Source organism: Lynx canadensis, chromosome C2, assembly GCF_007474595.2.
Source record: "Lynx canadensis isolate LIC74 chromosome C2, mLynCan4.pri.v2, whole genome shotgun sequence".
NCBI classification, from domain to species: Eukaryota; Metazoa; Chordata; class Mammalia; order Carnivora; family Felidae; genus Lynx; species Lynx canadensis.
The window spans coordinates 25,326,420-25,354,066 of NC_044311.2; the positions used below are offsets into that span (position 1 = coordinate 25,326,420).

Here is a 27,647-nt window from a genome sequence, read left to right on the forward strand (position 1 = left end):
GTTTTAGTATATTCACAGAGTATATGCAACCATCACTGTAAAAAGAAACCCACTATCATTAACAATCACTTCCTGTCCCTCCCTTCCAGCCACTGGAAATCACTAATTTGCTTTCTATATTTATGAATTTGTTTATTCTGGACATTTCCTAGAAATGGTAGGACCTTTCCTAGAAAGGTAGTCATATAATAGATAGCCTTTTGTGATCATATAATAGATAGCCTTTTGTGATTGACTTCTTTCACTTTGTATGATATCTTCAAGGGTCATCCAAGTTGTAGCATACATGTTACCTGATTTTTTTTCTTTGTATTGTAGTAAAAATAGGTAAGAGAAAACTTACCATTGTAACCATTTTAAAGGGTAAAGTTCAGTAGTATTAAGTATATTCACATTGTTGTGAAACATATATTCAGGACTTTTTCATCTTTCAAAACTGAAAGTCTATTATTTTTTTTTTTTTTAATTTTTTTTTTCAACGTTTTTATTTATTTTTGGGACAGAGACAGAGCATGAACGGGGGAGGGGCAGAGAGAGAGGGAGACACAGAATCGGAAACAGGCTCCAGGCTCTGAGCCATCAGCCCAGAGCCTGACGCGGGGCTCAAACTCACAGACCGTGAGATCGTGACCTGGCTGAAGTCGGACGCTTAACCGACTGCGCCACCCAGGCGCCCCTGAAAGTCTATTATTTATTAACCAACTCTCCTCTCCCCCCATCCCCTGGTAAACACTATTTACTTTCTGTTTCTATGAATTTGACTATTTTAGATACCTTATTTAGGTGGAATCTTACAGAATTTGTCCTTCTGTGACACATTTACTTCACTTAGTGTGATGTCCTCAAGGTTCATCCATGTTGTAGCATGTGATCCTTTTAAGGCTGAATAGTATTCCATTATATACACACACACACACACACACACATACATACCCATACATATACATACATACATACCACATTTTGTTTATCTATTCACCCATCGCTGAATGCTTGGGTTGCTTCTACCTCTTGGCTATTGTAAATAGTGCTACTATTAGCTGATCATTAGCTACTAGTAGCTGATGATAATACTTTTTTAATGTTTATTTATTCTTGAGAGAGAGAGAGAGAGAGAGAGCACGAGCGGGGTAGGGGCAGAGAGAGAAGGAGACTGAGGACCCAAAGCAGACTCTGCACTGACAGCACAGACCCTGATGTGGGGCTTTAACTCATGAGCCATGAGATCATGACCTGAGCAGAAATCAGATGCTTAACCGACTGAGCCACCCATGTGCCCCATAATACTTTTTTAAAGTCTTAGGTTTTAATGCCTGAAATATACTAGGTATATCTTACTCACTAATCTTGTACTTATTATTTTAACATGCTGTTTCTAAGATGTATCTTATCCACAGGACTTGGTTAGAATGATCCAAGACGTCTTTGAGCATGTATGGGCCCCTAGTCTTAGGTTCACTTGTCACCAAGTAGAGAAGGAAGGGCCTTTCTGTTGCTCCTAAACCACACCACTGAGGTAGTCGACTGCTTCTGTAACATGCTCCCTGGTCTTACTGGTGACCTGAGCTAATAAACTTCAAAAAGGGACCGTCTCTTCTCTCTGCCACGATCATGGTCAGAGCTTTACAGAGACATGGCAAATGAGTACACTTTAAGATGCTTGCGGTCCAACTTTGCCACAATGTTGGCTTTACTTCCTCCTGAGGCCTTAATGCCAGGCCACTAAGTTCAACAATAGGGGCTCTGACCTGTATGGTACTATCTGACCCCTTAGAAGACCCTGGGCCACAGTCCCAGCTAGAGGCACTGCTGAACCCTTCCTGGACAGATTACTTACCTCTTGGAAGTCCCAGTGCTGTTGATGGATAGCAGGCCCTTCCTCGGTGCAGTTCTGAAGAGTCACCTGCTCTTGCCTGATGTCAAGACACAGGTGCTGTGGGCTGCCAAAGTGTATCTCCTTCCTGCCGGTGTGCTTCAGGTGCTGGGACAGAGGAGATGTTTGTTAGCACAGCTAGGAGACCTTCTCCAAAGCTGGAGATGAAGGAAGGGGAGCTCACAACGGAGCTGACGTCAAGTGGCAATCTTTAGATTCTCTTAGGGTCAGCCAACACCGTATCTCATAGCCGAATCCACACGTGCAATGCCAGACTGGACCAAGCCTCTGAAATCTGCACATGCCAGCTGCTGCCGCATTCATATTTCTACACTGTGGCATGTTTCTCCATTAGTCTCTCTTACTGCATCATGGTGAGGCCATAAAAGAGTGCCGTGTGTTGTGTGAGTGCACTACCGCAAGAGCGGATGAGGAACACTTCTGAGGCCCAAGGGATCTCTTTCTGGAGAGAGCTGACCTGGCCTGTCACCTAGCCCAAAACGAATTGTCTGTTGCATCTGATGACTCTCACTCATGGTCATTTTTTTCCTCCAGTGTTTTATACGATTGGATTGTGCATATCTTTGCAGAGGGGCTCTCACTGTAGGAAGCCTGTGTGCCCTGGCCGGAGAGCACGCTCTGACAAAACCAATTTCTGTTTATTCCTCTCAAGTGCAGCCTGAGTGGATCTTATATTAATTCTGCGGTTGGGAGGCAGTGTTGGCCTCAGTGATCTGCGCATTCACGTGGGGCCTCGTGCTTAGAAGGGGTTAGTGTTCTTGGTTTAATGTATTTGGTTTAATGCTCTCCTGTTACTGTCTTGAAATCCTTTTTGTTTTTGGTTTTGGTTTTGTTTTGTTTTGTTTTTTGAGATAAGGCACAAGTGAAAGAAGGGCAGAGAGAGAGGAAAAAGAGAGAGAGAGAAAGGCAGGGCTCACCTGATGTGGGGCTCAAACCCACGAACTGTGAAATCATAACCTGAGCCAAAGTTAGATGCTTAACCAATTGAGCCACCCAGGCGCCCTATCTTGAAATTCTTTTTTTTTTTTTAACTTTTATTATATTTGAGAGAGAGTGTGAGCAAGGGAGGGGCAGAGAGAGAGACGACACAGAATCCGAGGCAGGCTCCAGGCTCTGAGCTGTCAGCACAGAGCCCTACGTGGGCCTCCGACTCATGAACTGTGAGATCATGACCTGAGCCAAAGTCAGATGCTTAACCGACTGAGCCACCCAGGTGCCCCAAGATGTTACACAGTTTTGAAATTCTTAATAATTGTTGAACTGTGGGCTCCACATTTACACTTTGCGCTGGGCCCCAAAATTAGATAGCCATTCCCGCTTGAGGATTCTCACACCACACAATTCATATAAATTTGAATCCTAAACCCATATTAGATGCAGACTTGTGGTTAAAAAAAATTTTAAGAGTGATTTTTTTCCTATACAAAGACCCTGTGGAGACAGACAACCTTCCTTGTCATCTTCCTGTGGGCAGTGGGTGGATTTTTCTAGTCAAACTTTTCACAGGTAAGTTACTCTTTGAAGGTCAAAACTGGCTTTCTATGGCATCTCATTTCCAACTTCTCATCTGTCAAAGGCTGCAAGTAGGCTCCCACTGACTACTGCATGTAGCTAATGGCTCATGTATCCTGAGGCAGGATAGCTTGGCCAATGCCCTGTGGCTCTATTTTCAGATGCCTCTTGATTTGTGGCCCCTGGAGATTTCCCTTTGTTACAAATTCACTTACTTATGTGTTTCTTCTTAATTTTTTATCTGGCATATCTAGGTGCTTTTAGGAAAAGGGCTTTCACCTTATCCAGCTCACAATTTTGCTAGATATAGAGGTCCTTGCTAGTCCCCTCCTCCCCACCAAGAATCAGAAAACCCACAAAAGCGAACATTGTGTTTGCATGCCTGAGACTGCATTATTCCCAGCTGCAGAGGAGGAAACCAAGACTTGGAGGGTTTAAGAAGCCTCTGATGTCATACAGCTAGAAAGTGGTGAGCTCTTGCCACCATATTACACTGCTTCCTCACTTAGCACTTTATATCTGTATCCTTCTCCCCTGTGCCAGGTGTGAATGCCTTTTGCTGTGTTCCGGAACACTGGTAAAGGGCAAAATGGAAAGAGGCCACGTGGGTCCTAAGAACCTGCTTCCCCATGTGCCCTCCAGATGCAGGCCTCCCTGCCCCCAGCCCAGCCCCCTCCCCACCCCCCACCTCCAGGATCCCAGAACCTGCTTTGCCAAGCCTGGCCTCACCTGTCCTCCCTCCAAGACATGTTCTGGCATTTGCCCCCAGGCTCTCGGGGCCTCATCTGACTCATTTGATCAATATCTCTAGCAACTCGTACTTTGTTGCTTATTTTTAACACAGGCCTTTGGGATAGGACACCTTAATGCAAAGGCTCCTGTCACAGGCTAAAAGAGATTTGGGGGCGGGCTAGGCCTTTCTAGGTTCACCCAAGTTGTGAAAAGAAGTGGACCCACCGACCCGACCCTCAGCCAGCATCTCTGAGCCTTCCCACCACCTCGGGGAGTTATTCTGTGATGGCAACTTTGAAGAGAAGCTTAGCCTAAGATACAAAGAGATCTTCCTGATAAACAAGGGGTCTTCATGGATGCTGGAATGACCCTGCTGCATCGAGAGCCTTTCTCTGACTCAATTACCTTCTTCTCTTCTCAGACACTTGGCGGAAAATTTACCAACCCCTGGGGTGCTGCAGGAGGAAATATGGTTCTATCCTTTCACTCATTCCTTTAGCTTCTGGGAATTATGAACTAGGGATTTTAGAGTGCCAGGGACCATAGGGGGCTTCATGGGAATCTATGAACCCTGGAAATTGTTAAAATTTTGTGCAGCTGTGCTTATATGTGTTTGTTTGTTTGTTTTCTGGGAAAGGGTCCTTAGAATTTATTACCTTCTTAAATGAACCATGTGACCTGTAATGAAGAGTCTAACTCCTTGTCTAATGTCTGGTCTCTTAGCATTCAAGCTCCACTCCTTCACCTTATATCCTCGCTCTACTTCTGGGCAAGCTCAAAAGAAAGCCCCGTGCTTTCTTCTTTGGTGCTGGTGGGAAGTTCAGTCCAGGTAAGCCCAGCCAGAGCTTGGGAACCCTCACCTGCCCAACCCCCCCCAACCACATAAGAGCCAAAGTCAGCCGCCCCTTCTTGCTGTCTTGCTGTCTTGCTTGTCTTGCTTGCTTGGGAGCCTGTCCTGCTCCACCAGGAAGTCTCATTAGGTGAATAATGATGCTTTCCATTCTCTCTTGTTGCATGTGGGGAGTCATCAGTTTCAATATCTGAACCAAATTTGGGGTCAGGGGTTGATCTTGCCCCCACAGGGCAACCACTAGATACAACCTAAAAAGATTAGGAAGCACAGGGAGGGATGGAGGGCCCTACTAGGCCTTCCTAGGCCTACACTTTAACCAGGAGCCACCTGGATTTCTTGATGTCAATTTCAAATAGTCTGTCCTGTGGTGAACCATCAATATCCAAGAACAGGAACCTTGGCTCAAGGAAGGGCCTCCCCCTGTGGGCAGGGTGCCTGTCAGGCATGTTCAGCATCTCTCTTCGGCTGCCCTTTGGGCCATTAGCTTTTTCTGTCACCAGGGCAGCCCCATCCATCTTGGGTACTGACAGGTCTGGCCACACTGCAGAGTGGGGCCTCGGGGAAAGTCGTGCAGTTTGTCTTCATTGCTGCATCTCTGTCCTTCCACAGCAGTCATCAGAGCCCTTTCTCCTGGGGAGAGGCCCCATCAGCCCTGGCATGCCAGTACAGCTTATGTGCTGTTCCCCAGGGGTATTTGTACTCTCTGCTTTCCATCTGACTGAGGAATGAAAGACTTTCTCCTTGTGGAAGGAATCCCACGGACCAAATTGCTCTGTGCCTGGGAAATCTTCTGAATGACGCCAGTGCTCTGCAGCTTGGAGCCAGGGACCCCATCTGTGTGGAAGCCCTCCCCTAGCAAGTGCTGCAGATGGTTGGCCGAGGCCACAAGGCCTATCTGCTCCAAATCCAGCCCTCCTTCTCTGCTTCACACACACACACACACACACACACACACGCGTGCATATGCAGAGACACCTACACAGACAGACAGATACATGCACAGAGACACAGACAGACAGACAGACATGCACACACCAGGCCTCTGTTGTGCAGTAAAGATCCCCCTCTGTGAACTCTGGCTCCCATAGAGCCCCGTTAAATCCTGGAAAGCCACAACACATCTGCGTGGGAGGACTCGGAATCAGAGGACTGAGACAAGACTGTAACCACAAGTTGTGGGTTGGAGGCACCACTGTAAGTGGGGAACACACTCTGGGGTCCCCTTTCCTCCTCAGTGCTTCTGTGCCTACAGCACCCACTTGGATGACCCATATCACCCCATCTCTGGTTCTAGCTGGCTGAGGATCTCTGGCTGGTCCAGATGTTTCTAGTGGTGCCCTGATAGAAATGTGTGTCAGTTTCTTTGACCTCTGATTAGAGATTTTTAATTTAAATAGGGAGGTTTTCCACAAACTCCAGATTTCCAATGTCTTTTAAATTTGGGGGCTAATCTCATAATACTGGACCCACTTACAAAAGAGAAAACATGTGTTGAGGCTGGGGGATGGGCATAGCTGTCCTTTCTGATGGGCACGTGCTCCTCAGGCATAGCAGCCTCCACCCAGCTCACTGTGCTCATCCCTGCCTGACCCTGGGGATATCTGAGTTTGCAACCCCTGGGTCAGTCACTCTCTGATGAAAGCATTGGCTAGATAGTCTGTATTTGCTTCAGGCTCAGATGCTTGTATTCTCTGATGATGGCCCATGTCTGTGATTGTGCCTGGGGGCGGCGTGGGCAGAGCTGGGATGGGTCATTGTGGTGGGAGACGTGGCACCACTGAAAGGAGGTGCCCCAAAGGGAAGTGAGGAGCATCCCAGGAAAAACCATTCTTAGGTCTTGCCCGGATGTTACCCACCTGTTGCTGCCGGCTGTCACTGCAAGGAGCTAGCATCATGGTGCAGCCCAGGATGTCCCCTTCTTCCTGGCAGTCAACACAGAAGCCAAGTCCGGTGTTGTGGAGCTGAAAGTGGACATCCATACAGAAGTGAACCCCGCCCTCCACTGTTAAGACACCCTCCATCAGGCGCTAGTCCTCCTCTCCTCCTGTAGCTCACGGTTCCAGGTTCAGGCCACAGAAATAAGCAAGGTCAAGCTAAAGCCTCTAATCCCAATGGACAGGAGGCAGGCCACATCTGTCATGATGAAAGGACCTGAAACAGGTTTTGGGGCAACCCAGTCACCTCCCTCAGGGCAGGCATGGAAGCCTCCGAGGCTCCCCTGACCTTGGGACTGTGTGGCCAGGGTCATGGACAAACATCTGAGTATCCAGTTTCTGTATTGAGAGGCTGCCCATCCCCTCCCCTTCCTCCTCATCTTCCCGGGGGCATGCCTTGCCTTTCCAGAGAACCTGGGCCTGCACTCAGATGGGTAAAGCTCAGGGTATATGTTGGCCAGAAACCAGTGGAACGTCCGACAACCCAGTCTTCTTTGCAGCTGCAGGCGTTCTGTGCAGTCTGGCTTCTCAGCCTGATGGAGGAGAAAGACACGGGCACTGAGGTGGGGGAAGGCCGACTGGTCACCACAATTCACACGTGGGGGAGGGACAGAGGTAGCTGGGAAGAAGCTGAAGGATTGGGACAGAGTGAGGGGACCAAGGCCACGGTTCCCTAGGGCCGTAGCCAGGCGGGGAAAGTCATGTGTTAGGGGAAGAGGTTTAGAAGGGACAGAGTAGGATGGTCCTCCCTACAAAGAGCTGTGGAACCAGCAGTGTGGTTGTGAGAGCACTCCCTCCCCAATCCTTCACATCTTCAGTCTACAAAGACGATTATACCTGTGCTTTAAAGACTTTTTGTGAAAGCTGGCAAAATGGTGGGGCTTTGCACCTAGGCTGGTGTGCTGCAGCACCATAATGAGCCATATGGAGGCAGGAACTGACCCAAAGGCAACTGAGATGAAATAAGCTAGGAAATTGTGGGGTGGGATGGGGGCAAGACAGGTTTACTTTTCTTCCCCTCTAAGTGCCCAATTTCCTCCATTACCATTAATAAATCATTCCTTTGGGCTACTCTATCCCCTTTCCTTGAGATTCTCCTTTATAATACAATTGTCCTGGGATGGGTATCAGGTAAATCCTTAACACCCGAGTATAAATTTATACATTTGGCTATATTGATAAGATACAAGGAAACCTACCTATACATTTAGTATTAAATCCTGGATATCTTGAGGGAAGACAGAGGTGCTAAGGAGGGGTAGGAAGGACCAAAAATAAAAACAAAAAAGAGAGATCATATTTCCTGGGGTAAGGAGAGGAAAGGAGAGGGGGCTGGAACAAGAAGTCCATGTCAGAGTTCCAGTTTGATGGCCTTTAGTCTGGCAGTTAAACACTGGGCTAACAGGCTGAATGAAGTGATTCCACTTTTTCCATCTTTTACTCCTCAGATATAAATGGTCTGGATCTGCCATACTGACATGCTCTCGGTATGCTTCCCAGACTATGATCCCCTGAGCACCTGGCTCAGAAATGCCCACGGAACTTGTTAAAAATGCAGGTTCCTAGGCCCTATACCAGAGACTATGATTCAGTAGGTTGGGCCAGCAACCCTGGAATCTGCATTTTGACCGTTTCTCCTGCTGAGTTTTATCCACAGAAAGTTTGGGAACAACTTCTCTAAGGCAGGGATGTCTTGTTTATTCAGCACACCTGCCTACCATTAAACCAAAGAGATCTATTACTCTTTAAGGAAATTAGTGTAAGTTTTTTATGGTTTCTTGGCTTTCTTCGTGTTCGTTTGAGACCTCACCAGTCATTCTGCAGGGCTGGACTCTGCTACCAAAGCAGGAACATTCCTTCATGAATATTCCATCACCTTCACCTTTCTCAGTGGTCAAAGTGGCAAATCTCTCCAGCCTTTTGTTTGATCTCAAATGAGGGGCATATGCTGACAATGAACTTTCCCTTCTGTACAACCAAACTTGACAGGGGAAAAACAAGAGAATGTTAACTCCTCCAACAGTGAAACCCTGACCTTGTCTTTTGGGTGCCTATAATTTCTGTATCTCAAAATCCACGTGAGGGTTTGGATAGAAGGATAGAAATTGTAGAACAAAATTAATTTTTAGCTACTTAAATTTAAACTAAGAGCACAAAGTTAACGTCTCCACCTTCAGGGAGGCAGTGATATTATTAAAATCTTAACATCGATGTCAACCATAGGACATTTCCAAAACATGAATTAAGAGGAATATTTCAAAAAAAAAAAAAAAAAAGCCAGAAAAACAAATGTCTTCTCATTTACCAGTAGGAGGTGCCATTGTCCTTGTGAAAGTCATCAGATGACCAGATGACGGGGAGATTTGTGGATCAGAGAATGGAGCACACCCAGCAGTGTGGGCAGGCTGGTGAGGGGCTTCTGGGAGTTGTCCCAAGACCTTTGTGGGTCACAGAAATCTTATCTTCGGAGCCCCCACTCCCAGCCTAGCAAACAGTAACGGGAACCCACGTCTCAGGCTGAATAGTATTTATGTGCCAGTTCCAAGAGAATTGGGCTACGTGGCAGTTGAAGATGTGCTGTTTGTGGACATTAATGAAACGTTTAAAATTTCAAATTTTTTGTGGCTTGTTTTGGATCTTTTATGTTTATATTTATACTTCTATTTGTTTCGTGTCTTGGATGATTCCACAGTTTGAGTGCTTTGCTCAGGAGGAAAGGGCGCTCTGAGACCCGTCACTGCTTATTCCCTGCCCAGTCTGCACTCTGGCCCCACGATAAAGGATCGCAGCCCATAGATGTCCCACAGACCTCAGGGGGCTCCAGGCCAAGACCAGCCGTGACGCTGTGTGGAGATGCTTGGGACAGACAGGCAGCTCTGCCAGGGAGCCACTTGAGAGGGGCAACTTAAGGGAAGCACAAGCCAGAAGCTTTTGTTTTCCCCTCCGGGTTGGACAGAGAGGCACTCCTTGGCCCGGCCTCCTGCTGGCGGCCCTGGCCGGGCCCAGAGGCCCCTGCCAGGATCTCTCCTTACCTGGCTCAAGGAGAAGGCCTCTGGGCTGTGCCTGTAGAAGGTTTCTTTGAATGAGCCCAGCCAGGTCTCGGCGATGCGAACCTTGTTCCGCAGAGTGGCCTCCTGATCACGGGGGGACTGGGCTTCCTGATTTTGATAGATGTGCCCCACCCGAGAACAGGGAAGGATTTCAACAGAGCCGCCACAGAGCCAGGCCTGCCATAAAAGGAGAAAATAAACATCTGAACACAACTCCAAGGACATGGAGTTAGGGATCCTGACAGGGGCTGGGAAAATGCACAGGAAATCACGAACACAAAATGGTGAAGAGAACGATAGTCCTCGGGGTGCCTCAGAGTTTGCAGATCTGGGCGTTCCGGGCAGGCGAGTGACAGTGCGGGAAGAATGGGTGCGGTTGTCCCGGGACAGAACCAGTGGAGTAAGGGAGCCGCATCCATGCAATACCGGAACGGGCCCTTTCCCAAAAGCACATGGACATGTTTGGCACCTTTAGAGATATAGCTGTGTGGATTAGCACCCCTGTTCCCCAAAGCTGCTTCCTCAGGGACTTCCAAAGGGGTCCCTGGTGGTCAGAGAGTTCTCCAGTAAAATTCATTTGAAAGGAAGCCTTTCGTTTCATCCTGGGGATCAAGAGGAAAGCGAAAACATTTCTAGCAAAAGGCAGCATGTGGACTGAAACACACCAGAAACAGAGTTCCCAAACTGTGGGCCATGGTACCCCTGGGGGTGCCCCATCAACCTCAAAGGGCCATGCGGGATATTTTAAATGTTTGAGAAAAACACGGTGACATCTATTGGGTGTTCTGCAAACTACAAGCTTGAGATAATTCATGATTTCCACATTAGATGGCTGCATTTTCGATAATGTACACCTTTACGGGGTTGGGTTTTCAGTGGTTGCTGTGATGAAAAAGCCAGTCTCGTGTTCAAATCGACATGGAACGGGAAATGAAGGTGAGGGTGTCTGGTCTGATTCCAAGGCTTGAGAAGTTGTGCAGTGCCCAACACTAAATTTAGGCACTAAATTTTTAGCGCAAATACTTATTTTTTGGAACTATAGTAGTTCCCCCTTATCCATGGGGGACATGTTTCAAGACCCCCGGCAGATGCCTGAAATCACGGATAGTTCTGGACCCTATATACACTATGTTTTTTCTTATACCATACATACATACCCGTGATAAAGTTTAATTTATAAATTAAGCACAGTAAGAGATTAACAATAACTAATAATACAATAGAACAATATCATGATACACTGTAATAAAAGTTATGTGAATGTGGTTTCTCTCTCTCTCAAAATATCATCTTATATTGTACCCACTCTTCTTCATGTGCTGATGGGAGATAATAAAATGCCCACGTGATGAGATGGAGTAAGGGAATGACAAGGCATTGTGACCTAGGGTTAGGCTACTACCCATCTGATGATACCTCAGAAGGAGGATCATCTGCTTCTGGACCAAGGTGGACCATGGGCAACTGAAACCGTGGACAAGGCAGGACCAGTGAGCTCAATGCACAGAACTGTTTGGTATTTGTTTTGGCCTATGGGTGCCATGAATAATGCCTGAGATGCCAAGGGTGCTGTGAACACAGAATGTACGGGAACCCCTGTGCTAAAGTGTAGATGGCTGATATGATGCCCTTTCCTATGCACAGGTTGGATAGCTGGTTTCAAGAGGGAGGCTGGGGGCACAATCAGAATAGGGCATGAGAGACATGGGAAGGGAAAGAAACACACTACATTTCATGACTCGATACATTGCCTGCAGCCTTATCCCTGACCAGGGGCATTTCTAATGGCTGCATCTCAGCTGGGACCTCACATACTACTCCACAGAACCCATCTGGCTCCTCCCTTGGTCCAGGACATACCTTGAGAGACAGTTCGAGGTTTTCACCACCCCGCAGTGACATGAGAGGGTCATATGCACCAGTGTTTTGGAAGTAATGTCTGTCCATGGCCACAACACCACTGGGCACCACAGGGCTCCTAGGCAGAGAGAAGACAGGAACAGACTGCAGTTCAGAACCTCAAGTATATCGGGAAGTCTTACCATGTGGGAGCTCCAGTGGCCGAGAGAGTGGACTCTGGGCCCAGATAGACCTCAGTGCTTTTAATTGCAAGACTGGAGCCAAGCAACCAGGTCAAAAATCCCAGTATTCTTTTTTTTTTTTTTTTTTTTAAGATTCATTTGTTCTTGAGAGAGAGTGTGTGAGCAGGGGAGGTGCAGAGAGAGAGGCTGGGAGAGAAGATCTGAAGCAGGTTCTGTGCTGACAGCAGCAAGCCCAATGCGGGGCTCAAACTCACGAGCCGTGAGATCATGACCTGAGCTGAAATTGGACGCTCAACCGCCTTAGCCACCCAGGTGCCCCTCAAAATTCCCGGTATTCTATGAGAAGAGAGCTATGGCTGCCTGGGTCCTTTTTACCCCATCCTCAGGTGCTGGTCCTAAAGGGAGGGGCACCGGGCTGCCCCTGAGGTTCCCCTACCCTCTGGTTTGAGCGCGTCTGGACAGACCGCTGGGAACGCCTTGGTTAACATAATACACCCTAAGACAGGCAGCACCAGGCCTGGACAAAGGGAAACAGTCAGGCTTTTTCTTCCCACATCCTGATTTGGGACTTGGGCAGATACCACAGGGAGGGTGGAGGCCGCTGGGGGCCAGGCGTGCCAACCCCCTGCCAGAAGCCATGGCCAGCAAAGTGCCTCTTGGTGAACAGTGATGCAGGACGGCTTGAGCCCCAGGTGGGGCACTCCTTCCCCACCGCTGCTGCCCCCGCAGTAGCCTGGAGCTCAAAATCAACTTCAGGGGGACAGAGAGAGGGGTACATGCCTGGATGTTAGACTTCAATATGATATCACTAAGCTGTTACTGAATTTGACTAATTTGCATGGAAGTTTTCTGCCGTTAGTGGCAAGAGAGGTTAAGATAGAAATTACCTAAGTCCAGTTATTAGAAAATAAAGACAGAATTTTTTGCATATCTAAGCTTGTGGCTTATCAAACTTCTGTTAGAGTCATATTCCTTTGGGCAGACTCTTGGAAGGCCTTCATTCCATGTCTCTGTACTAGACATTCAGAAGCCACCTGGATAATTGGTTGGTGTTGGGCAATACATGACGAAAGTCGACCATGGCAGATGGAGGGCGACTGCCCGGGAGTAAACACCACATGATCCCTTGTCCCACGGGCCCTTCTTACAATGTGACATTGATATTGCTTCCCCCTGAGAGGTGGGGTCTAGTCTTCGTCCTTCCCGTGAACCTGGATGGGCCTGCGATTGTGTTGGAAGTGACCCTGGGTGACTTCTGAGGTTTGGTTATAGAACGGGATACATACTCTGAAACATTATACTGACTGAAAGAAGCCAGACACAAAAGGTCACATATCCTATGATTCCATTTATATGAAACATCCAGAACAGATCAATCCATAGAGACAGACGGTGGCTTGATGGTTGCCAGGCACTGGGGGGAGGAGAGGGTGGGAAACACCACTTAATAGGTATGGGATTTTACTGTAAAGTGATGGAGATGTTTTGGAACTAGATAGAGGTGGTGGTTGCACAACATTGCGAATGTGCTACCTGCTGCTGAATTATTCATTTTTAACGGCTCATTTGTGTTACGTGAAATTCACGGCAATAAATTGTTCTTTTAAAGGGGGAGAGGGATACAGCTTGTTTCACCTGGGCCTCTTGAGTGGGATACTTAGTCTTAGAACCCAGTGCCATGGTGTGGCCGGCCCCACGAGCAGTGACCTCAGGGAGAGAGCAGGTGAGGTTCCCACTGAGGTCCCCCTGATAGCCAGCATGAACCTTCAGACATTCAAGGAGCCTCAGGGGGATTCCAACCCCACCCCCACGGCCCCTTGAGCCATTTCCTGCCATTCTAGTCTAGTGCATGGTCCTGCTGAGGCCCTAGATACCACGGAGCAGAGACACCCAACCCTGATGCTTCCTTTCATAATTCATGACACACAGAATCTGTGCGCTTAAAAAAACTGTTGTTGTTTTACAGCGAAGTTTGGGTGGTTTGTTACAGAACAGAAGACATCTAGAACATCTTCTTAAATAGAATAATTGTCCCAAACCCCAAACACACCCAAAAACCAAAGCAAGCAAGCAACCACAAAATTTGATATATTTTGAGAGTTACGGTGTCTTAGCATTCACCTGGCTGAACTCTTCCTTTTTAGCAAGAAAGTACTTGAGGTCAGGGAAATTCCAGTGTTACCTGGAGAGGTAGAGTTAGCTCAAGATCCCAGCTCGGGTTCTCTCACTGCCCCACACAGAGGCATCCACTGATGCTTCCTGGAGGAACTTAAGCTGGACCCCATTCCCATAAGAATATAACACTAATAACACCAAGTGTTGCGCTCGGCACTCTCCCCATGGTTTTCACGCAGGAACTCTTTTTTTTTTTTAATTTTTTTTTTCAACGTTTATTTATTTATTTTTGGGACAGAGAGAGACAGAGCATGAACGGGGGAGGGGCAGAGAGAGAGGGAGACACAGAATCGGAAACAGGCTCCAGGCTCTGAGCCATCAGCCCAGAGCCCGACGCGGGGCTCGAACTCACGGGCCGCGAGATCGTGACCTGGCTGAAGTCGGACGCTTAACCGACTGCGCCACCCAGGCGCCCCCACGCAGGAACTCTTTTATTTAGCCTTCCCAACAACCCTTTTGCCCTCAATTCACTGATAAGGAAACTGAGGCACAGAGTAAGTAACTTGCTAGGAAACTGGTGGGGCCGGGATTAGATCCCAGGCAGTTTGGCTGCTGAGTCCACCCTGAGGAAGCAGAGGTATAAAGCAGGCTATGTGACAGAACCTCACCTGATGGGGCTGATGGGGGACCGGAGGGCCTTCCTGTCTCGCTCTGGCAAAGGCTCCCAGTGGAAATCCAGCTTCCAGTCCAACACCCCACGCTGCAGGTCCTTGGAAGGGTAATACTGCAAAGTCTTCCAGTCAATCACGTCTATGACTGGAGACACCACCCGGCTCCTGGAAAGCATTGTGGAATCAAATAAGGGATGCAAACCATTCACTTGCTGGAGGTTAGAAAGATGATCTACACTTGCACTGCCCAGTATGGGAGCCAGTGGCCACAATATGGTCTGGGTTGAGGTGTGGTGTAAGGGTCAAATACACACTGGATTTAGAAGACTTAGTATGAAAAAAAGATGTAAAAATCTCAGTAATTTTTCCATTCATCGCATGTTGAAATAACATTTTGGATATATTGGGTTTGCTAAAATGTATTATTAAAATTAACTTCATCTGTTTCTGTTTTGTAATGTGACTATTAGAAATGTTTAAATTATATACATGGCTCATTATATTTCTGTTAGTACTGTTCTAGAAAATATGTTTTTGCATGAGGAGCTGGGAGCTCATTTCATTAAATAGCATGCCTGCCTCTTTTTTTTATTTAAAAACATTTTTTTTAATGTTTATTTTTGAAGGAGAGAGAGACAGAGTGTGAGTAGGGGAGGGGCAGAGAGAGAGAGAGAGAGACAGAATCTAAAGCAGGCTCCAGGCCCTGAGCTGTCAGCACAGAGCCTGACGCGGGGCTCGAATTCACAAACCGCGAGATCGTGACCTGAGCCGAAGTTGGACACTCAACCGACAAAGCCACCCAGGCGCCCCCCTGCCTCTTTCTTTTTTCACAAACCTCTGTTGATAACACTGAAAGACAGGAGAATGGGGTTCTAGGCTCAGCTCTGCCACTAATGGGCTGTGTGATCTTGAGACAGCTGCCGTACCTCTCTGGGCCTTGGTTTCCTCCTTTGTAAAGCGGGAGGTTGAACCACGTCCCACAAATACCTTTCTCAGCAGTAACACTCTAGGACTATGGCTATTGACTTCTTTTGGGGCCTTTTCCCCTTTGAAAAGTGTAGACTCCTCTTCAGAAAAATAATCATAGGCACATATCCAAAGTATTATGCATAATTTCAGAAGATTCATGGGCCCCTGCTCTAGGGTCTGTTTCTTGTTCCTGTATTATACAACTTGATTGGCTTGAGGAATCAGGTTTGCCAAGCCCCAGACGTGTCCCTGATGTTAATGCAAGTGTATGTGGGCACATGGTGTCTACAAACAAATGGCGGTCCTGCGTCTAGACTTATTTGCTTGTTCATTTACTGATGGCTGTTGGTGACGGTATTTTATCCTTTTGTGTGATTGTTGTTTGTTTTGTTCTGCTTGCAACAGCCTGGGATATGACCTCAGGGAGGGTAATGTGGGAAACTGGTACAGGTCAGAAGCTTTTTTATCTCAAATATAATTTATTGCCAAGTTGGCTAACATACAGTGTATACAGAGTGCTGTTGCTTTTGGGGGTAGGTTCTGTGGTTCATCACTTACATACAACTTCACATTGTAACTAGACAGGTGATCACTCAGGTGGCGTGCCAGGAGCTGATCTCCACCTAGCCAATATCTCAGTCGCATTGTTTTCTGTTTTGTCACAGGTTTTCTCTCATGGCTGTTACTTTTTTTTTCTTTTTAATTTGAGACAGAGAGAGAGAGCATGAGTGGGGAGAGGGCCAGAGGGAGAAAGAGAAAACCTTAAGCAGGCTCCACGTTCAGCGTGGAACCTGATGTGGGGCTTGATCTCATAACCTTGGGATCATACAAAATCAAGAGTCGCGTTCAACTGACTAAGTCACCCAGGTGCCCCCAATGACTATCAGTTCTAAAATCTATGCCAGGAAATAGATCAGTCCTGAACTCGGGGGTGGCTGGGACGTGCCACTCTAAGAGAAGAGAGATTCCTGGCAGGAGAGATGCCAGCCACTCTGTGTTTTACACTTCTATTGATGTCCATCTCTGTTCCTTCCATCTTGGAGACGGCCAGGACTAGGGTAGCCCAGGCTACATGGAGAGGGCCAGGCTGGTCTTGGGACTCAATTATCTGTCCTCAAGTGACTGACGTTGGCATAACAAGTCATGGGGTTTATATTTAGAGCAAGGACTCTGATATGGTTTTCCTGCCCTTTTCACATTGTTGCCTCTGGAAGGGAAGGGAAACTTAATCCCTCTGGGTCTCCACTATTTCTGGCATCCTGAATTGACCAAAGAAAACTGAGAGGCAAGATCAAGGAAGAAAGGAGGACACCCAACCCCCCCCCAAGTCCCCACTTACGGCGGAGTGAACTGAGCAGATGGAATGGATTTGGCTCCGGGCAAAGCATTTTGTGGAATTTCAGAAGCGAGAGCCAGGGAAGCCGTGTGGCTGAATCCTGAAGAATCCCCTCAAATTTGTGCCATCTTAGTAATCATAACAGGACAAGAAAGGAAATTGCATCTGAGCGTCCATACAACTTGCTGGTCCTAGATCTTCGAGCTGTGTCCTTCCTGACAAAGGTGTACATTACTTTTGACCAGAAAATGGGAACTCTGGAATTTATTGAATTTCTCTTTTTGCTCTGTCTTGCTGGAACCTCAGAGTCTATGCAAAGCTCGCTGTTAATAACTGTATCACCCCTCATATCCAACACTACCTTTTCCTGTCTGAAATCTCCTTTTGCTTCTATCTTGACCAGACACTTAGGTGATTATTCACGAACCTCTCTAAGTGCCTTTTGGATAGAGATTAAGAGGATAGCAGCTGCTTGACCACGGCTGAATTAGGGAGTGACTGTAGTCTAGTGACTCAAAAATGGTGATTTTAAAAAACCCAAACAGTCTTATATTTAGCTTTGGGTTTTGCACCTACAGATGTGTCTGGTGTTCTTGGACTACGCTTAACGCAACATGGCAAAGCTGCCTTGTTTGACTTGGAAGGAGCTCAAAGTGTCTGCTTATGCCATCATTCTCTCTTTCAAATTGAGCTTTAACTCTCAGGCAAGTACAAGGCTGATTCTCTCGTAAGCCTCTCTAAGTTCCAGGTCAGGCGATTGGGTTTCACAAGACACACAGAGGTAGGAGAGCTATCAGCCAACACTGGTTGACTGTTGACTGTAATACATGAGGTCAGCTTAACTGGGGTTTCAACCTTACCAACCAAACCTAGTTTATTTGTAAGCCCTAGTTTATCTCATCCTTCTGCATTATTCCTGTGCTTCAGTGTCCCTCTGGGTCTATGATGACTACAGTCATTTTGGAAGTTCACCCAGATTCTCGGTGTTGGGGAAATTATGAAGGCTCTAAATTCTCTCGCCCCAGAGCTCTTGCTTCTCAAGGGTGACCCCAGGACTGCTGCGGCTGGCTCTTTCAGACTCTGTCATGCTGAGGGGTGTGGAGTAGGATGAGGGCTGGAGAATTTCCCAGGGACGTGAGACCAAAAGGAGGCTGCTCCCTTTGTGGGCTGGAGGCATCTTGGGCCCCTGCTGCTCCTCAGCACGCACACACACACACACACACACACACACCACTTTTACACAGGATTCCTCAGACTGCTTTCCATCATTTAACCTCTTGCAGGGCAGAGCGGTTCTTGCTTCTCCCCACTGAGCAGGCCCAGCCCTGGCTAAGCACTAGGTGACCTTAAGAACTAGGTATCTTGGGGCACCTGGGTGGCTCAGTCGGTTAAGCGTCCGACTTCAGCTCAGGTCATGATCTCACAGTCCATGAGTTCGAGCCCCGCATCGGGCTCTGTGCTGACAGCTCGGAGCCTGGTGTCTGCTTCAGATTCTCTGTCTCCCTCTCTCTGACCCTCCTCCATTCGTGTTCTGTGTCTGTCTCGAAAATGAAAAAATATAAAAAAAAAATTTTTTTTTAAATAATAAAAAAAAAAAGAACTAGGTGTCTCTAAGATAGTGGACCAGACCCAATTTAAGTGGAAAACAACTTAAACGACCTCTGGAGCCAGCATCGCCCCTCAGGGGGTGTTGTCTTTGAGCACTTCACTAAGGACTACCCCCTTCCCACTGGAAACCTTCATTTGTCTAGGGCCATGACTCTCACTCCATGGCTTGGGTACTAGAGCTGGCTGGCAGTTAGCACATGGCAGTTGACCGCTACCCTTGATCTTCACCTTTGTTACTTTACATGGAAACCAACCACCAGTCAGCACCTTTAATTCTGCTCTACAAAAACTGCTCTTTGAGTAACTCCGTCTGGGGCTGCTATGTACAGTTATGTGGGCTGTGCACTGCCCAAACTTAGAGAATGCCTCAAATACTGACGTTGGAAATTTGCATACCTATTTCTAAAATTTCTGGCAGTTATCATTAAGGTATGTTGTTCTACAAAATGAATGTATTATGACACATGTTCTGAGAAATGGGAGTAAAGGGTAATGAAGAAAGGAATCCTTTTACCAGTTCATACAAAGTTGCCATATGGCTCTCCATAGACCTGTTCTGTGGGCAAGGACAGAGAACCAGGGCTAGGAACCAGGCCTTGAACCCTCTGACCAGGTTGATGAGGAAGTTATGGCTCTTTGAAATAGTTGATTTATGGCTTGTTACACTGCTACTCATCATCCCACTCCACCTTTTTAATGAAAGATCTTAAAGACCTTTTCTCACCTTCTGCACAGTGGGTCCTCACCTGGTGACAGAATGCCTCTTGCCATGAACCTCAGCTGGGGACCCTTTCCTCTCTCAAAGAGCAGCAGCTATTAGGAACTGTGCCCACTGGCTTCTATGGCTTTGCTTTACACGAGGTGAGTGGCCACAGGAGGCCAGAGGAACACTTGAGCAAAGTTGCCATGGGAATAAAACAAACCTTAAAAGGGGACCCAGCTGCAGGTTTCAGAGTATCACGGTGTGCAGTGGAGAGAGATGAGAAATCAGACCCGAGAGAGGTAGCTTTTCTTTCAGACCCTCACCTGCAAAGGCCTTCAAGGTGAACACTAGGTCCCAGAGCAAATAGGGTGCACAGGAAGCTGTGAATGAGGTGTGGGGTCACAAAAAGATGGTCAAACCACAGAAGGGAGGGGACATGATGAGGAAGCCAAGCCAGAGTGGGTCCGGGACCAGAGGCTGTGTGTGTGTGTGTGTGTGTGTGTGTGCATACTCACGTGTGCAAGAGAGAGAGAGAGAGAGAGAAACAGACAGAGAGAAGGAGGGAGAATGAGAGAGAAGGAGAGGGGGAGAAGTTTGATAAAGAGAAGAAGGGAAGAGCCCAGGAAATTAAAATTTCATGGACCCACCTCTTCACTGTGGAAGGTTTCTCAGGGAGCCCCATTTTATTTCTAGCTGAGGACACTGAGGTATTGCCAAGTCTTCCTCACTCAGCCTAGAGTGAGAAATCTCCAGATCTGTGAAAATGGCACCAATGTGAGAAGCAGACATGAGGGGCTTGTTCTAATCAATGTTTTAACACGTGTCTCACAACCAGGGTGGGGGTGGGTATGACCAAATGTTACTCCCTGATCAGCTTCTCCGATTCTTTTTTTTTTTTAAATAGAGTTTATTTATTTATTTATTTTGAGAGAGAGAGCAAGAAAAGGAGGGGGAGAGAGAGAGGGAGAGAGAGAGAATCCCAAGCAGACTCTGCACTGTCAGCACAGAGCCCGATATGGGGCTCAAACTCACACACCATGAGATCACAAACCAGAGTCAGACGCTTAACTGACTGAGTCATGCAGGTACCGCTCTCCAATTCTTAAAATAATTCCTAGACAACAAAAAGAGCAGTGGACCCAGAGTTGGAACACCTGGCTCACCTGCAGAGTCTCTGTGTGCCCTTGCAGATCATTTCACCCCAGGGAGCCCCAACATCCCTCTCTGTGAAACAGGAGCAGAATTACCCGCCTGAGACATCTCACGAGGAGGGCAGGTCAATGAAGAATTATACGAAAGCGATCTGTTAGGGTTATGCATACATATGGCTTAATAATATATGACCAGGCTCCTAAATGTCTGCATAAAAGAAAACAGCCCAGCTATTGAGTGCCTGTATGACCCTGAGGGGTCTCCTTGCCCTCCTAGGAACTCAGTTTTTTTCAGCAGTGCAATCCTGAGGTAGGACTAGATGGTCTTACAGGTCCCTCTGAAAGCCATCTGTCTATGATATAGGGATGGGAATTAGACAGGGAATAGGCAGGACCAACTTTAGGTCCTGCTCCAAAGATACACGGTCCTTGTGATTTTGAGAGGAGAATCCAAGATGGCAGAGTTGCAGGGTTCGCGTGTTGGCTTGCCTTGGTCTTGGTGCTGGATTTATGCACGTTTCCTTTTCTTCTGAGATAATAGCCAGGGATGGGCAGTAATCTGCATCATGGTCCTGCATAATTAATCCTTCTTGATTTCACTTGAGGTCTGATGGTTCTTTATTAAAAAGGAATTGCTGAACTATTAACAATTTGCATTGTGCTGCTTGAAAGCTCCTCCACCTGGTGGGATATGCTAATTCCTCTACCTCCTCCTCCAGTAATGACTTTTTTTTATATGTGGTCATCCCCAACTTCAAAGGAGACAGCGAACATTTACCAGGGGAAGGAATGCAAGAATAGAAGTCATAAGGCTTGGTTCTAGCATCAGCCCTGTCTGGCGGGGCATCATCAGAAGCAATCATTTGTTGAACCCCTACTGTGTAATAGGCCTCTGCAAACCCCACGGGCTGGTCCAAGGTGGGCTAGCCACCAGGTTTTGCTTTTCCTTAGTGGGATATTCAGGTTGAAGAAAATGGTCGACAAGACATGTTTAGAAACTGTATAAGGAGAGCAGGAAGTAGGGGAGTAAATGACAGTAAGATGGGGAAAGAAGAATGGAAAAATGGTCGCTGTTCTCCAGGCCCCAGTCTTTGTGTCTAGAAGGCAGAAAACAAGGCAGATGGACTGGAGAACCTCTAACTTCCCTTCCAACGTTACCTCCCTGTGCTTTTGAAAAGGCTCAAACTCAAACATCACAAAAAAATCAATGACACATGCTGCTCTCTAATGGTGGAGGAGACTTGGGGACTTTTTCAGTGGTGGATAGATGTTCTGTGAGTGGCTGAGGCTGCCGATAATTTCTCCCAATCCCACCTCTTGCTCCCCAGACCTCAGGGGCGAAGTTACCTGTCACCAGCTATTCTGCTGAGGAGGGGCTCCAGCCAGCCTGGGTGGCACTCACAGTGGGAATCCATGAAGACCAGCACATCCCCGGTGGCCCTGGTGGCCCCCAGCATCCGAGCCCCGATGGCCCCCAGCCTCTTGTTGCTCCTGAGCAACTTCACCCCCTCCAGCCTGGCCACGTATTCGCTGAGAGAAGACTTGAGTTGTCCTGGAATCGACAGAGTCATGGTTAGTGGGGTCACAGACACCACAGCCAGTGAAATTGTGACAACTGTCACTAGGATCACTATCAGCAATTCTCTTGGGAGCTGGGGTGAGCATGACGTCCTGAGACTCAGATACATTCCACTGTGGCTGTTGCTAGGAAGTAAGTTGCTTAGTTAGTTTGGGGTGGGTCAGTATTCTCTCTGGTAAAAACCAGCAGAGATGGTGTCATAAAACCAGGAGAGGAGAGAAATGGCTAACCTTCTCTAACTGCAGCAGTGAGGGTATGCAGATACTGTTGGTGCCCTACGCAGATGCCCTAGGGTCCCTTTTACTGGTTTGGTTTTGGTTTTCATGTACCCAACAGCTGTAGGTTTGCTACTAATTGTAGTCTGCATCCTTCTCTGGAGACAGGACCTTGGATATGGACCTGCCTCTCCTGTGAGTGCCAGAGAGTCATGCAGAACACCACCCTTGGCCCCACGTGCCCAGGGCCAATGACCAAACAGTGCAGGGTTACCAAAACCCGCTTTCTTGCCCCGAGGCAGGACAGATCCTGAGGTGCAGCTTGCACTGCAGAGCTGTCTGTGGGATCGGGCTGTGGCTGGACTTCATCTGAAACCTCATCTTGGTTTAGCTCCTTCCTCTGCTTCTCCTACTTCCCCCACTCTCCTACGGGGTTCCCCTGAGAGTGCATTGCCCCCCAAATCACGAGCACATGAATCTCATCTCAGGCCCCACTTCTAAGAAATCTGACCTAAGACAGTGGTTCAAGACAGAGGGTCCGTGAAGTGTGGCTGCTGGTAGGCCATTGGTGGTGCTGGCCAAAGTGGTCTCCTTGTAGTGGTAGGGGTGGGTGGGCAGCACAGTGGGTCGAAGAGAATGAGCCAGGAATCTAGACTTTCTTTAGGAACAATGATTCCATAGGGGATAAAGAATGAGAGAGGCTTCTTAGGTTTTTCATTTAAGATAAGAAAAGCTGTGTGTGTGTGTGTGTGTGTGTGTGTGTGCGCGCACGCACACATACGCCAAGATGAACAAGCCAGTGGAGACCAAAGGAATAATGTATTCAGAAAGAAGTAGCATCCTTCATGAAGTCATGGAAATGGGGCGCCCCTAATCACTGAACTAAGACGTTCTCAAGGGCAAGGATCATACCTCACCCATTTCCACTGCTCTGAGCCCTAGCACAGGGCTGGCCTATGGTAGGCATTCAGTGCGTGTGTGTTGAACAGAACTAAGCCAAAGAGCAAGGATTTCCTCAGTTCCTCAGCCCAGAGACAGTCTTGACAGGGATACACACAGCCCTGCTGCTTTGGTGACTGGGTCTCCAGCAAGGGGAGGCTCAGGCAGTCTTTTTAAAGCTCCACCTTTTAAACAGCATGTGGCTCCCCAAGGAGACTTTTCTGCAGAGGAAACTGTCGAGCAGTAGATGGATTTCTAGTCACTTGGCTGTTGAATTTCTTGGTGGTAAAATTTTTTGCCTATTTATTACTTTATAATTATTTTTCTGGTAAGCTTATTAGCCCCAGGTCCATTCCCTAGAGAAGGACATCTATTAGCAAAGCTATTAAAATTTCTGAACTTGGATATGTGAAAAACAGCCCTATGGTGACTCCACTGTATTGAACACTGCTGGTTGTCTTATCCAACATTCATTCCCCCCCCTCCACCCTACTAGAAGAAGCTTGACTTTGTTCAGTGCAGCTAAAAGCACTCACTTACCCCAAGACTCCCTTGCTACTAGTAATAGACTTTTGATCCAACACTGGTAGAAATATACAGAAATATGGGCCTGAAGCCCCCCAAAGAAGAGCAGTGTTCCTCAAAGTGCAGTACATAAACCAGCAGCATCCCCATCACCTGAAATATCATTAGAAATGCAGATTCTTGGGCCCAATACCAGAATTGGGGGCTCTCTGGGGGAAAAGCTAGCAATCAGTGTTTTAGCAAGCCAGTGCTTGCTAAATCAGTGTTTAGCAAGCCCGGTGATTCTGATATACATTCAAGCTTGAGAACCGCTGAACCTTCTTCTGTCTCCATCATCTTTTAGTGACTCAGTCATGCAACGGGCTGGTCCCTAGTAGTGAGTTTCCCGTCAGTGTAAACATCTGAGCAGATTCTGCGAGTCTAGGCTCTGGGCCCGACTCTGCTGCGCTTGGCCTGACTCAGTCCTGGTCAAGTCTCATCTCTAGGCCTCAGCTTCCTCATCTGAAAAATGAATGGGTTAGGCTAACCAAGAGTGATTTAATGACTAATCCGCTCAAATGCATCACCCAGTGTCTAGGAGGCAGTGAGCATGTATGAATGGCCACCCTGCTGTGATTCTAGAGTGTCTTGGGAAGAAGCATATTAGGATGTGTGGAGGTTGGGACTGGGAGATACCTCCCTGGGATCAGGCTGGAGTTACTTCCCGGGACTCTGGCTCAGGCCTCTTTGCCTTGCTTGGTGGCTGTGCTCTCTATGCCTTCTCCCCCTATTTCCTTACTGGTTGCCCCTGGGGCTCTTCACTCATGAGTTACCTGCACCTGAATCCTCATCTGGAGGTATGCTTCTGGGAACCTGGCCTCCAGAGGTTCCAAACCCCAGTCTTTGCATGGGAACCCCCCCAGGGTCCAGGCCCACCCGAAGAGCTGGGAGGAGCCCATAGCCACCTTGCTGGCTGAGGTCGTCCACCAGGATGATCTCCTTCAGGAAGGCCCTGGGCACCGTGTCAAGGATACTGTGTACGGTTCTCAGGAGGGTGGACCAGGCCTCGTCGTGGAAACAGAGGATGATGCTGGCTGTGGGCAGGCTCTCCTCGGGGTGCTGTTGCAGACACCTGAAGGGCAGAGAACCAGAAGAACAAAATAAACATTGGACGGCCTCTAACTCCCTCCCTAGGGCCTGACTGGAGCTGCTTTAACCAGACGGCTCACCCCCTCCCCCAACTTTGTAGCGGTCTCTCTGGGTTTACTTGAAACTTCCGTGTAAAGAGAACCCATCACACCCTCGCAGTGGTGCTATGATCTCCCAGTCCTCATATCCCAGGAGCATCTTGACAGTGTTTAATCCACATCTCTCTCATAGCAGTTGAGAGGTGTTTCCACCACTCCCAGGAGACGGCTGTCCTAATCTGTAAAATGGGAATGAAGGACATCACCCACCTCACGGAGCTGTTGTTAGGCTTGAATAGGACGAGGTACACAGTGCGTGTCTTATGAACACAAAATATCATTCATTGAAGGGCAGAAACACTATTCTCTTTATGTCTGCTTCCATACAGTCTAGCATAGCACCTGGCACATAATAAATGTTAAGTATTATTCTTATTCTTGTGGAAGGACAAGGATTGAACATGTGCGAGGGCCAACAAAATGCCAGACCCTTTACACATATTACTGCTTGTTTACACTAAAATACGTCTTTGGTTTGGGCTTTTACCCCCATTTGGGGGATAAGGAAACCGAGGCTCAGAGAATGGGCAAGACTTATCAAATGTCACAGTACCAATAAGTGGCAGAGAGCTTCAAGGCTGTCGTGCCCTTTCCCCTCTGCTGGTTCGTGGCTGGACAGATGGGAGTGTGAGGAGCTACCTCCTCGAGGCCATTCGCAGGCCTGTCCGGTTCCCTCCTTCCTTTGCAGATGAGCCTGATGCTTTGGATTTGTTTTGCCCTGCCTCTGCTGAGGGTTCCGACTGAGACCACAGTGGAATGAATTATAACAACAACGGGATGCGTAGAGCAGTGCGTGACTCACGACTGTTCACAGAGGCACTTGTTTTCCTAGGTAGCTTCTAAATGTCCCTCCCTGGAGGAGTATTTGCTTTTGAGTAGGGGTTATCTCAGGGACCTCAAACTTCCGACACCTAAAGGCAATTGTGATGGTCAAAGTGCGTGCGGTTCTCAGTCTGACAGCCGGACGAAGGCTGGCCCCGCCTGAGAGAAATACCAGGCTGCCCCATTGGCTCACCCTCCCTGTGCCTGGCACCGTGCTAACCAAGGCTGAAACCCTCCGTGAGCAGGACACCTGCATGTGACTCGGGAAAAATCCTATCACAGGGGGTGAAGGGAATTGATAGTCAGGAAGAGCTTTAAGGTAACAGTAAAACAGAAATCCTAGATTTAAAAAAAAAAAATGAACATCTCATAAACTAGCTGTGCCAGTTACTTTATTAGTTTCCGTATGTATGCACTATTTCTTTCCATAAAGGATTTGAAGTCACTCAAAAGGAATATGTACAATAAAATAATGGTAATATAAAAAAGTAAGGATGAAAATCAGGAGTAGGGAAATACAAGCAAGAGTAGAAAGTCAACGTTTGGAGAAAGAACATAAATATATAGGCCATAAGGGCTTTGGTGTTTCCAGAAAGAATTTTAAATGTGAGCTTCCTAGTAGCCAAAGGAAAACAGGAGGTTTATTCTGCAACGGAATTGACACCATCGGAGAGGTTACATCCCAGATTTTTTAAGGGAAAGTGATGTTCTTTCTAATACTTTTTTTAAAAATAACTTTTATTTTGAAATAGTTTAAGACTCAAGAAGTTGCAAAAATAGTACAGAGAGTTCCTGTGTTATCATCACCCAGCTTCCCCCAGTGATGATATGTTACATAACCATCCACCACGAGCAAAATCAGGAATTTCACACGGTTCAGATACTATTAGCTCAAGTACAGACCTTATCTGAACTTCACCAGTTGTTACATCCAGCACTAGTTTTTAAGAGAAATTCCTATGGACTTTAGAGAGGAGTCCCTAAATGGGTGACAGTGTCCTTAGCAGCATGCCTGTGACAAATGAAATAATGAATTTTATACGCACTTTTACAGTCTGCTTTCAGGGCTGTTCAGATAACAGGTCCAAAGGGGAACCCATTCCCGTAAGGTTTTTGGAAGATAAAGGGGTCCCCAGCGCATATTGTGGGCTATGCGGAGGTATTTTACCCCTTCATCTCCTCCCCCCACTCCCTCCTCCTTTCTCCCCAAACCCCGGTGGAACTTTTCTCCCCCACCCCACTGACTTTGAGAATTTCCACTCTGCCCTCAGAATTGCTCTAGACCTGTTCACAAAAATTCAAAATTTCCTTTGTGTCCTCTCTATTTCCTTTGTGGTTGAGAGTGTAGGCAAATCCCGGAGTCCTAGGACGGGGGCATCTGGTGGCTGTGAAAAGAAATCATGCCTCCTTCGTGAATCCAGTGGGTACTGAAAACATCACTAGGGCAATGGCTTGGGGTCATGCTTGGGGACAGAGAGGCCTGCATATGGCATTCTTGAGGCTGCAGTTTTTTTGTTTGTTTGTTTTTAATGTTTATTTATTTTTGAGAGAGAGGCAGACAGAGCGAGAGCAGAGGAGGGGCAGAGAGAGAGGGAGACCCAGAATCCGAAGCAGGCTCCAGGCTCCGAGCTGTCAGCACCGAGCCCGACGCGGGGCTCGAACTCACAAACCATAGGATCATGATCTGAGCTGAAGTCAGACACTTAACAGGACTGAGCCACCCAGGTGCCCCGGGGGCTGCAGTTTTACCGGGACTGAAGTCTGTCACCTT

The 27,647-nt window shown here is 47.6% G+C and overlaps 1 protein-coding gene and 1 long non-coding RNA gene across 2 annotated transcripts in view; one reads left to right on the forward strand and one right to left on the reverse strand.

The window, feature by feature from the left end:
• The window catches only part of GALNT15 (polypeptide N-acetylgalactosaminyltransferase 15), a 47,963-nt gene that overhangs the window by 3,246 nt on the left and 17,070 nt on the right, over positions 1-27,647 (reverse strand). Inside the window, exons 2-9 of the mRNA XM_030329785.1 lie at positions 24,773-24,939; positions 21,918-22,122; positions 14,801-14,968; positions 11,836-11,953; positions 9,958-10,152; positions 7,327-7,458; positions 6,848-6,952; positions 1,838-1,981 (exon numbers count right to left, since the gene is read on the reverse strand). Of these exons, the coding sequence (XP_030185645.1) occupies positions 1,838-1,981; positions 6,848-6,952; positions 7,327-7,458; positions 9,958-10,152; positions 11,836-11,953; positions 14,801-14,968; positions 21,918-22,122; positions 24,773-24,939 (1,234 nt within the window). The remainder of the gene's footprint in view (positions 1-1,837; positions 1,982-6,847; positions 6,953-7,326; positions 7,459-9,957; positions 10,153-11,835; positions 11,954-14,800; positions 14,969-21,917; positions 22,123-24,772; positions 24,940-27,647) is intronic.
• LOC115523629 overlaps positions 1-27,647 on the forward strand; it is a 73,171-nt gene that overhangs the window by 1,330 nt on the left and 44,194 nt on the right. The window lies entirely within an intron of this gene.